This window comes from Lepidochelys olivacea (genome assembly GCF_965140295.1).
Source record: "Lepidochelys olivacea isolate rLepOli2 genome assembly, chromosome: 8".
NCBI classification, from domain to species: domain Eukaryota; kingdom Metazoa; phylum Chordata; order Testudines; family Cheloniidae; genus Lepidochelys; species Lepidochelys olivacea.
In genome coordinates, this window is record NC_140418.1 from 56,776,003 (window position 1) to 56,788,499 (window position 12,497).

At 41.2% G+C, this 12,497-nt stretch overlaps 1 protein-coding gene across 1 annotated transcript in view; it reads left to right on the forward strand.

Moving 5' to 3' along the window:
- HMCN1 (hemicentin 1) overlaps positions 1–12,497 on the forward strand; it is a 325,574-nt gene that overhangs the window by 291,963 nt on the left and 21,114 nt on the right. Inside the window, exons 89-98 of the mRNA XM_084636570.1 lie at positions 46–216; positions 1,394–1,564; positions 2,549–2,719; positions 3,465–3,635; positions 5,342–5,512; positions 7,426–7,575; positions 7,819–7,956; positions 8,279–8,400; positions 10,005–10,242; positions 11,968–12,030. Coding sequence (XP_084492696.1) covers positions 46–216; positions 1,394–1,564; positions 2,549–2,719; positions 3,465–3,635; positions 5,342–5,512; positions 7,426–7,575; positions 7,819–7,956; positions 8,279–8,400; positions 10,005–10,242; positions 11,968–12,030 — 1,566 coding nt within the window. The remainder of the gene's footprint in view (positions 1–45; positions 217–1,393; positions 1,565–2,548; positions 2,720–3,464; positions 3,636–5,341; positions 5,513–7,425; positions 7,576–7,818; positions 7,957–8,278; positions 8,401–10,004; positions 10,243–11,967; positions 12,031–12,497) is intronic.

The window sequence follows — 12,497 nt, forward strand, 5'->3', positions numbered from 1 at the left end:
TCTATAAGATATTTGGTAAAACGATGCTTTTTTGATGTTATGTAGTGGATGGCAACTGGTCAGAGTGGGGGTCTTGGGAAGAGTGTTCGAGAACCTGTGGACAAGGTAACAAGACCAGAACCAGAACTTGTAGTAACCCAACAACTCAACATGGCGGAAGACCATGTGATGGCAATGCTGTGGAATCGATCATGTGTAACAACAGGCCTTGTCCAGGTGAGAAGAGTGTGTTTATTATAAGTTGCAGATACTGATCTTTACAATTTCTCAATTTGGCAGCTCTTCTTCTCTAAAGCCCACATACTTGCCTCCTTCACTTTGAAATAATTTATGGGAGGGGGAAAAAAAAGGAAAAAATGATATTCTAGTTTATCTATTTAAAAATTGCCTGCAGTAATTGAAAGGTTTTCAATTTACTGAAATTTACATCCAAAATTTAGGTTTTTAAAATATGGAGGGTGCTTTATAAAACCGACCATGAAAAATATTTTCAGAGAGTTTTTTATATTGATCTTAACATTCCTTGAAGTGTTTGCAACCTAACACATCAGCTTTGTATGCTAGTGCAAGAAAACTGACCATTCTAGTCCCATTGTCCAAAGCCAAGTAAAGTGGAAAAAAGATAACTCAGCAGCATAAGGGGTGCAGAGTAAAATACATTGTTTTGGATTTAGTAATTTAAGGTATTATCAGCGTCAGAGATAACGTATGTATTTTCTTTGACAACATCCTTTTAATTTTTAATTATGATTTTCGCTGCATAGTACATTTAGACCAGATAGGTCTATTCTTTATTGGCATTTTTCCGACTATTCTCTTCCCCACCCCCTGACTTCTCTGCTGCTCTGATGCTACACTTTGATCCACTGAGACAATTTTCTGTAGTGCCCTACAAAACCCATTCTAACTGCGGGTCCCTGCTGTATATTAGCCAGTGGGGCTGCTATATGAGCTATATAGCTAGCAAGCCCCTTTCCCACCAAGACTGTGAGCCACTACAAGTCAGTCAGATTCCATGATTTATGAAAGGAAAGCCGCAGGTCTGATCCCAAGCCTACTTTATTCACCTGGCAGAATCACGGTTGTTCGAAGTTCGTGGTCAGGTGAAGTAATGTTTTAAGGAAACAAAAAGGAAAGCAGTAATATCTCTCTGGAAACTGCTGCTCAGTTTCAGCTGTTGTTCAGGGAACAAGTTTTTCAATATCTTAGTCAAATTAGTTAATTTGTGGACAGTGTGTAATGGAGAAAATGGAGTTATAATAATTTTTACTGTGAATACGTCTCAGAGACATCGCTTTCTTTTTATTTGGGCCAGAGAGCTGAGTAGCTCAGAACTTCAAGTTAAAGCCGTTTTGTAGTTTCAGTGTAGTTTTTGTTTGTGCTGTCTTGACAGTGGAAGGTGCATGGGGCTCTTGGCTGCCATGGGGACCTTGCAGTGATACTTGTGGGAAAGGTACTCAGACCAGACTGAGGCTGTGCAATAGCCCTCCTCCATCATTTGATGGGTCATATTGTGAGGGGCCCAATACACAGATGCAGGTCTGCAACAAGAGACACTGTCCAGGTAAGAAGCATAAGACACAAACAGAAAATAAAGGACTAGCCTATTTGTTTCCTCTCAAAACTCTACCTATTTTGTACTTAGAGCTGGTATAACTGCTCCATTTGTGGTGGCAAATACTGCAATCCCTGATAAAATCAGAATTTAGTTCCTTGTTCCTACTCAACATTCCTTATGAAAAGCGTTAACAGTCATAACATATGGAACTGGCCCTTCCCTCGCAACCCTGCTCTTCCCGATGTTTCCATTCCTGCTGCCTGCCATTGTGTAAAAGTAGTATGTAAATCCTTGGCAGCTAAGCATTTAATTTCTGCAGATCTTCCCACCAGGTCTCATTAGCCTTTGTTATTCATTAATCTTCCACATCTACATGTGGACAGGAAAGGTTCAATTTTCAGAACACTCCCTTAATATAAATTCAATACAGGGTACCTGGGTGATATTGAATGGCCTGTGATATACAGGAGGTTAGACTACATGATCTAATGGTCCCTCTGGCCTCAAACACTATGAATCTTGAACACACAGTGCCATATCCTATGCTAAATCCCCATTGTACCCTCTTAGTGGTGAAAAGGAGACTTGAAGCTGTACTAATTGAGTAGCTGAGGATTCCCTTTGGGTGACTCAGCACCTCCACTGCCTGCCTGCCTGCTACCGACCATCTTATTGCGTCGGTGATTTCAGTGATTGCATATCCTACCTGCTTGACCTACTTACAGGCACATGAGAATTTTGGGGAGTCATTGTGGATGGACAGTCACTGCAACTGTTATGCTAACAGATGGATTTTAATTTAAGTAAAAAAGTAATGGGCCAGATCCTGTTCTGGGTTACACCCTTTGCAGTCCTATTGTAGTTCAAGGGGCTGCATGGATTGAGACTCAGCACAACACTTAGTGCAGTATTTTGCTGATACAACTATGCTAGATTTGATTATTTAAAAAGTGAAAGTTTCATTGCACAATGTCATCAATTTTTAACCAGTGGATGGGCAGTGGGCCACCTGGGCTGGCTGGAGTGCCTGTACTGTATCCTGTGGAGGAGGCACCAGGCAGAGGACAAAGGACTGCTCAGACCCAGCCCCTCAGTTTGGCGGGCACAAATGTGAAGGAAATGATGTACAAATTGACTTCTGCAACAGTGACCCTTGCCCCAGTAAGTGTTTGGGATGCCTGGGGGTTAGATTGAGAACCCATGTGCAGGGCGGCACAAAGTGTGTATATGGTAATAGGGGAAATGAAAAGAGCCTTCTTCCTCACCTTGTGCCCTTGCACAGGGCACCGACCCAATCCTGCTCCTTGCACTCTTGGCAAGCAATGGAAAGTGGGATTTGGATACCAGAAGCTGCACTAGACTCCCCAAAGGAGGAGGGATGAGAGCAAATCCGTATCCCCAACCAGCCTCTTCATCAGTCAGCATAGTTGCACCATTGCATAGGCTGGGAGTTGGGGAGTAAGCACTGCTAAACGACATAGCAGTAGTAAGTGTTGTGTGAGCTCCTGCAGCAACGTCAGACGCAGCATGCTTCCATGAGTTGCAGGCAGTATCTTTAAGTCACAATCTTGCTATTTTACACACACAGTCAGTGTAATTGCCTTTTTCAGTACCTCTCTCCATTAGATATTTGACTTATATGCTGCGTGCTTTCCTAAAGTAGTAAAGCACTCAACTACAGGGCTCAAGGGACTGTTAATATACTCTGTGGAATACCCCTGCAGTGGCAAAAATGACTCAATTGGATGCTTAACTCTAGAACTTTTTGGCTAAAAGAGTGGTAAACTTGGAAACGTGTGAAAAATTTCTCTTCAGAAAATATATTTTCTGGTTTAACTGTTCGTTGATTCCATATCTGCTGTCATTAAGCAGAGTGTATGTCAAGACTTTTATTTTAAATTTGCAGTTCATGGCAACTGGGGTCCATGGAGTGGTTGGGGAACATGCAGCCGAACATGCAATGGAGGCCAGATGAGGAGATATCGGACCTGTGACAACCCTCGCCCTGTCAATGGTGGAAGAGCATGTGGAGGGGCTGACACGCAGATACAGAGATGTAACACTGACTTATGCCCTGGTGAGCTTATATGGTAACATAAGGCAATAAATAAACCTCTTCTAACGTGCTTCAGAGACCAAGATGCATATACTAGGCAAGCAGGAAAGAAAAAAGTTCTGTAATTATGCCCAACTTCATAGAAAGATCTAATCCAGTCTTACTGGGTTCTTATTAAAAAAATTAAGTGTCTGTCACACTAAAATGATTCCCCCTTGAAGGGGTTATATTTTATATAAACAAGGGAAATAACGATCAAAAGACAAATAGCTTGTGAAAACAAAACCCTTCATACCCCCAACAATTCTTAATTCTCACACTAATGACATTTTACAGAGTATACCAGTGACCCTTTTATAATGTATTACAGGAGCAAAGTCAGTACATCTAATAAAACCTAAACCAAATCTAGCTGCTTTCTCCTAGATAGCTAAAACTTGTCTTTTTACCAAGCAGCCTTAAATGGCCTAATGCTCCTCTTATTTCATCACACCCTGCTCAACCCCACTGAGTTCCATTGAATTACCAGTCAAGCCCTGTGATTTGAAACTTGTTCTCAAGTCCATGGGGATATCTTGGCTCAGTATTTACAACAATAATCCAGAAATGGATTGCATTCAATTGTGCCATGGTTAACAACAGAACTAAAAATATTCAATGTTTTTATTAATGATTAATGTATTTTCCTTCTGTGTGGCACCCATCTGGTATTTTAGTTTAATTTGTTATAATGATCTCTTTGGTCCATGTGAATGTTAGCTTTTGTGAGAAATGCCAGTTCTTAGCCCCAGAGGTGAAAGACCCTCTTTTGCTCATTATTCCCCTTCAGTGACCTTCAATGTGCTTTGTTGTCCCTGACCACCTCTAGGATTAAGAAGGTAGTTCAGTCTCCAAGCCCCGGTCAAATATTTGGAGTCTCTAGTGAGACTGTCAGCAAGGATGACAGTAAATTTTGAATGTGGACACCTGCTCACTAAGATCAGGTCTGAGACCACTAGCTCTTTTTACACAAGGCAACCAAACAGCTGTCAGGTGACAATAGCATTCAGTTACTACCTAACTGAGCCAATTTTGAATGGGACACAGTCTGAGTTTTTCATCTCTGCTCATTAACAGTCTGCTATTGTTACAGAGCCAAATCCATTGATTCAGTGCCCAGCCCACAAATGGAGGCTGGAAGCAGTCTCTGTCTCCAGCATTCTCTTGGTCTAGGTTGGGAGTCCAGGCAGCGGATTCTCTCACTGCAACCTGCCTGCACTGTGGCATAAGGGAACCCCCAAAACCAGCCTGCGCCCACTCTTTGCACAGAAGAGCCATGGTGTATTCCACTGGCAGGGGGACTCTGTGGACATAGAGGTGGTAGCAGGGACCACCCCATTTTGTGCAAATAATGTTCTTGGCTAGTTATATTATGCCTGGGGACTTAGTCACATATCTCTCTACTAAATCCTCATTCATTGCACTGGAAACATTCCCTGAAAGATCCTCTTTCTTTTGAGTAAGGCTGATCTGTGGGCATGAACAATTTCAAAGGTATTGCACTTTTTGGGGCAGCAACCTGCCTACATAAACTATCATTGAAAATGGTACACCATCCTTGATAAAGCTGACATCTTGAAAAATACAACATGGAATTAATATTTGAAGTGTAATTCACTGTTCTGTATAAAATCTGAAACATCTGCTACAAAAAGCCAGTTCTTTCAACGTTGCATCCTTGTTTATAGTGGATGGAAACTGGGGAACATGGCAAGCTTGGATCGGATGCTCTGCTTCTTGCGGAGGAGGGGAGCAGACCCGAACACGGCTGTGCACTAATCCAGCCCCCTCAAATGGTGGACGTCCTTGCCCAGGAGACTCTTCACAGCTTTCCAGGTGTAACATCCAAGCATGTCCAGGTATGTTATTGCAGAGACTGAACACCAAAGCAAATGAACCAAAGAAAATGCCTAGTTTATTATTTATAAATCTTTCAGTAATGAGTAAACCTGTTCATTCAGCATATCCTTTCTCCAGACATGTCATAGCATTTAAGGAGAATCTGGTAACCATTCTCTGGCCAACTATAGTCAGCAGAATGCTGTTATAATAATGCTGAAGCATTTGACAGTTTTCAAAAAGAATTTCCAGAGGCACTTTTGATCAATTAAACTCAAAACCTGCAGTGTTTAAAAGGTTTCTGCTCCATGATTGCATTGTTGAAAAAACAAAAAAAACCATGCAACTAAGGCAGCCAGTCATATATCATGAAAACTGAATAAATAATAGTCACACTGAACAAGGTGTAAAGCTGAAAATTGTTCACCTGAGCTTATCAAGAAATAAATACATTTGCAGAAATGCAGGCTAGTTTCCAAATGGTTCATAAACAGCAAATGGAGCTATGTTTGCAATGGTTAATTCAATCAGCTCTTATCTCTAGTTTAAAAAATAGTGCACAACAGTGAAACGATTTAGAACTGGGGCGGGCAAACATTTTGGCCTGAGGGCCACATTGGGGTTCCAAAACTGTATGGAGGGCTGGGTAGGGAAGGCTGTGCCTCCCCGAACCCTAACCCTATCCACCCCCTCTCGCTTCCCGCCCCCTGACTGCCCCGCCTTAGAACCCCCAACCCACCCAACCTCCCCTACTCCTTGTCCTCTGACTGCCCCCTCCTGGGACCCCCACCCCTGGGACCCTACCCCCTATCCAACTCCCCCTGATTCCTGACTGCTCTGACCCCTATCCACACGCCCCGGGACCCCACCCCCATCCAACGCCCGCCCCCTCTAAAGCCCCTTTCAGAATGTGGCCCTGCGAATGTGGGCAGAGGACTCAAGAGGAGCAGGGGCAGCCAGAGAGAAGCGGCGATTTCCCCTTCAAAGCTCCTCTTCTCTCTGGCTGGCTGCACGGCCGCCCGGTGCTCCTCCTGAGTCCTCTGCCTGCATTCGCCGCACTCCCGCCACCTGCACCACCCACCTGCTCCCCTGGGACTGTAGGGGAGCCTCCCTTCCTGCTCTCCCCTGACCCCGCAGTGCAGCTCCCTCCCGCACTGAGGCTGCGGGGGAAGGTGAACAGCGGGGGAGGGGCCAGTGACTAGCCTCCCCGTCCGGGAGCTCAGGGGCCAGGCAGGACACTCCCGCGGGCCAGATGTGGCCCGCAGGCCGTAGTTTGCCCACCTCTGATTTAGAACTACTGTTATAGATGTATGATATTGTGAGAATAAATCTGAAAGTGATATGGGAAAATCACTTCTGCATCCTCAAAAGAGGGGTGCTATACTAGTGTAAAGTTCTATTTAATAATATTAATACATTTTAAAAAAAAATAGAAAACACGTCTGTCTTTGCCAATACGTTCTGTTTTGTCAGTTGTTGTTTTCTAAAACAGTGGGAACACACAGAAGTCTCGCTTGACATCTGGTATGACTAATACACTCCAGTGTCCTGGCCAAATAATTACATTCCGCCTGCCTGAATTCTCCAGTAGTTTCAGTTGTACTTTCTTACCTGCCGTAACCTGTTGTGTAGCACCAGTTTGCACTGTTCAACAATTGTTGCTTTTCGCCCAGAAGTGGCTGCATTTCAGTGGTCCATAAAGTAATTCCTGGGTCATAATTTATATATCAGCTTACATTTATAAACGGTCCTGGTATCCTTATGGATATGAGGAGCTACGATTATTATTATATGAATAAACATTCCATAAAATATAAGTCCACTTGCACATAGAGAACTTTGTGTTCTCTCAGAGCACTCAGTGCTGCTCTTGAATATTTTTCTTTCAAATAGAGTTTTCACACATGGGGTGTTTTTCCACTTCTCCCAACAGGTGGGCCTCCACATGCCAGAGGAAGTGTTATTGGAAATATTAATGATGTTGAATTTGGAATTGCTTTCCTGAATTCCACAGTAACAGATAGCCCTGATTCTGACACTAGAATAATACAAGCAAAGATCACAAATGTCCCTCGGAGTCTTGGTAAGTCAGTTTGCTTCCTTGAGTTATAAATAAACAAAGATGGCACTTAGGAATCTTCCTTAGGTTTGTCAGTTTTCAGTTGCCTTTCATTAAGGCACTATCCAAGATTTTAAGGAATTGGCTTCAATTTTTCACGGGCAGGAGGGAGGTGGAGGTCTTTTAATATATTTACATTTTCTTTACATCAAGAGAAGGGAGGAGCACACAAGGGGAATTTTTTAAAAGTATGTTATTTCTCTTTAGGTACAGCAATGAGGAAGCTAGTTTCCATTCTAAATCCTATTTATTGGGCAGCTGCAAAGGAAATTGGAGAAGCAGTGAATGGATTTACTCTCACCAACGCAATCTTCAAGAGAGAGACTCAAGTGGAATTTGCAACTGGTTAGTTACAAATAGAGATTGTGTCCCATTGTTATGTGACAAGCATAATACAAGGTTGAATTGCTTAATGAATATCATTTACCTTAGTTACGTTTGCTCACAGCAGCATGTTCTGGATAACTAGCTGACATGAGGCTTTATAGCCTTGCTTTTCCTAATTTGAATCTGAGGATTAATATAGGGAAAATTAGTGTTTATACACATGAATGACATGTTAGCATAAATTAACATGGTTCAATATGGACCTAATTCAAATACTGTGCAGTTAACATAAATCACAAATCATGATAGGTTACAAATCAATGTGTGTTAAAATTCACAGGAGAGATTTTGCGAATGACTCATATTGCCCGTGGTTTGGATTCAGATGGAGCATTACTGCTGGATGTGGTAGTGAGTGGCTATGTTCTGCAGCTACAGTCCTCATCTGATGTTAACGTGAAGGTAAAATTACTAGCAAAAATGACATCTCTGCACTCTTGCTTCAGTTTTATATTTTTGTTATCTGACGTATTTTAATACAGACATATACAGCACCATAAGCTATGTTACAGTATTCTGACTTATTTTTATGATTGGCTTGGACATGTGAAGGAAAGTTCTTGATCATGATCAGATCACCTCCTCCTCCAAGATAAGGTGAGGGTCTACTTCTGTCAGGAAGATGGCCTGTTTTGTCTCCTGCAAAAGGCTGATGGGCCAAGCTAGGTTCTAGACCTTTGTAAGGGTGATGCTAGTCCTCCATTTCGCACAACCCTGGCAAAGTTTTCCCTACCTTCAGAGTGCCCTCAAAGGTCTCTGTCACAGGTCATCTGCAAGGATGGAGGCTAAAGCTGTGGTTGCAGAAAACATGCTGTGTCAGATTCCATAAAATCTCGATGATTTAATCTTTCCTATAATGTGGCTGTGGCAGAGGTAAGGAAGACCTTTTTCTGTGCCACAGTATTCAAGTCTTGTCCCATGGAGTTGTCCATAATGGTGAGCAGTCTAATTACTCTGACTTGCCTCGCTTCTCTTACAGAATCAGCTTTTTCTAAATGTGAGGACTTTCCCATACTTTTTTCCCCAAAATGATCAGATACAGACTGGTTTGTCTGGCAGTCTTCAGAGCAGGAGGTTATAATCTCACTGCTTTGTCTGATAGTTTCATCATGTTGAAAGAGGTCTGATCTACTGACTCACTGCACCACTGGCTCCACTATTCATGGCTAGTGGCAGGGCATTCCACACCTTTGGAACCCCTTTACTCCATCATTCCACTAAAGTCACTATTTAACACTTCAAGTCTTAACTGCTTGGTCAAGCCATGGAAGATTTTGCTTGGATTAACAATAGGGATCAAGGGTTTAATTATGTATCGTGGATTTCGTAACTGGTTTTTATCCTGAAAGCATTTTTTTTTAATTATAAATGTCACATCTGCATGTGCTTGTTGATGGATAACCAATCTAAATATATAAATACGGGGTATAGTAAATAAGGATGTTTAGATTTTTTTGACATTTTGATACAATGCAATATGTAGTGCCCTCAAATATTTATAAAAGTTTCCTTACTGTGGTGTAATACTTCTGCAGTAAATTGTTTAGTTAGCTTATCATTTCCAGTAAACTTCCTAGATTATTAAATAATAAATCTTGTGTGGTTGCTAGTAGCACTTCAGACCATAAGAGATCTTGTTATCAAACCAATCAGAACCTCTTATGGTTGTCGGGGGGATGGGGGTTGGAAATATGGTCATACAGTCACCATCATTAAAGTCAGGATCCACCAATTGCTACTAGACTGTGGTATCTCAGTTACTACAGTTATTTCCCTTACTAATAATAGGGCCATATAGTGGGAGCCATTAAAATTCAACAGTTATAGTAACTGGAGCTAAATAGATGTGCCACTTGCAGTACAATTTGTCCAGCTTTTTAAAAAGCACCTTTCTCTAGATACATCTCATGCTATTTAAAAACAAAAAACCTCTTTTGCAGTATACTAGCTGAGCCAGAGGATCCAGTTGCTGGTGCCTAGATCTTGATTTGTGATGTTTATTTCAGGATTACACAGAAGACTATATTCAGACTGGCCCTGGACAACTGTATGCCTACTCTACACGGCTCTTCACCATAGATGGAGTTAGCGTACCATATACATGGAACCACACCATTACCTATGATCACACTCGAGGAAAAATGCCATTCCTGCTCGAAACACTCCGGGCTTCCTCTATTGCAACAGAGTACAACCCACTAGAAGAAACACTAGCTTTTAGAATCCATGCTTCCATTGCAAAAGGTATTGACTCTTTATTAATGGAAAATTTATCCAAATTAGAGTAAGGCTCACTTCAAAATAAAATGATACGATGATTGAAGAGTACTGGGAGAATAGAATATCCTCAACAGTAGAGTATGATCTTGGAAGAGGAGGCTATTGAGATGTTCAGATTATTTGGTACACATATAGATACCACATATGTCATGTTGATGGCACTTCCAATTTATTATATAGCTATGTATTTATTTTATACCTCTCATTTCCACCCCTGCACTTCCCCCCAATCCACTTTTGCTGGGACTACTTATACCTCTGAACAGCTTCAAACTGCCATTTTTAAAAACTGAAAGAGAAAAGTTTGGTTAAGAGCCTCTAAATCATTCCTAAAATGATTTTTCATTAAAATATCAGAATGCACAGAAAACATAAATGATGTGGTGCAGTATATATAGGCTTTATTGGCTCTTGTTTGGGATTACTTGCATTTTTAAGAGCTGATGTGACAATGGATGGCTAGAAACAAGTCTAGTAAAGCTGGAGAATAGTGACTCATCTGTAGTCCTGGTGGATGACGACATACCGAGCCTTTAACCTGTACTGCTCCAGTACTGACTGTAGCCCACTCTGTGCTTCAGGCCAAGAGCAGGAAGAGGAGGAAAGGAAACTTTTTCTAGCAGGTTGTTATTTTTTAATGGCAGTTGTTTAAAAGCTTTTCAGAGATTCAGAATATTAGAAATCCTGGTGGAGAGGGATTAATATAGGTAGAGTGCAGGCAACGTAGTAAAAGATGCATGATAAATGCTGGTGATAGTAATATGAGAAACCACACAGAACTATATAATACAAGAGTGAACAAGAGAGAGAAAGTGGCCCATTTACTTGCACCTTGTATAATCATTTACATCAGTGCGAAGTGAGTGTAAAATACTTCCATCCTGAATAGGTAGCATGGTACACCCACCTTGCACTGGTGCAAATGACTATACAAAGTACAGGGTAATGATGAATGGGGCCCAGAAAGAGACTCTGTGAAATAATGGGCTATTGCTATATTATCCTAAAGATTCACCTGAAAGACTAAAAACCTGCAATGTATTAAAAAAAAAAAAAAGGAAACAAAAACTAATTTTAGCAACAGTGCTTCCAATAGAAAGGGTTACATTGAATGAATTTAAGTGGCCAGCATAAGGCCCTGTGCACCTCGTAAATTCCACTTTAGGCCTATTAAAACCACTCCTAAAAGTCCTATTGTTTATCTTTAAGAAGGACTTTGTAAAAATGTCATTGCTGGGGAGAAAGGTTGGGAGGGGGGAATTTATTTAAACTGTCTCACTATTTTTTAGATCACAGTTATTTCATTTGCCAAAGTAAAAGATGTTTTTTTTCCTAACTACCAGCCTCCAATTTACCCTGAGATTTGAAAGTAAGCTTGGGTCTTTCTGTTTCATGCACTACTGCTTGTAACAGAACAACTGCAGACCAAGTTATGCCCCCAGATGAACCTGTACAATCCTGTTGTCTTCAAATCATGCCTTCACTGAACAACTCATTATGGGAAATCAGTGAAATTCAGTGGAGTCCCACAATGCCAAGTTTATATTTAGCTTCAAAGTGTGGACTGTGCACTGATTGAAATTACTTGGTTAGCCAATCATTAGGCTGCAATATTTTAATCTTCTCAAAGCCATGAGATGGTCATATTTTTTCAACTACCAGTAATGGTTGGTTTCCTTTGCCCCATAGGAGACCATAGCAATCAGTGTCCTACTGGGTTTGGTCTGAACTCTACTGGGCCCTTCTGTTCAGGTAAGGAAATGAAAACGAAAACATAAATATAATCAAATACACTGCACACAGGTTGCTTTTGTATAGTGTCACTGAATGCGGTACATACAGAGTACAAATCACTTTTAAAACTGAACTGCTCAGTCCTGTAGATCTAACTCAAGAAGAACTCCAAATGGACAACAAGATCAGACCCTATCTTTGTAAGTGAAACTGTCTCTTAAAAATAGAGTCTTAACTTGAACAACAAATATCTACTACATACACATACTTTTCACTCCTTCAAATTCCAGTGAAGATGTCAAACTCTAAAGAAATACAAAGAGACCTTTAAAAAACATTTGACTTGAACTGAAACTTTTTAAGGATGTTGTTTTCTGTTGCACAGATCAATTCAAACCATGTCAATTATCTTGACTGGCTTTCTGAAATACAGTGGGCCTGATTCTCTGCTGCAGTTTATTCCAGTGTAGCTTTACTGAATTTAA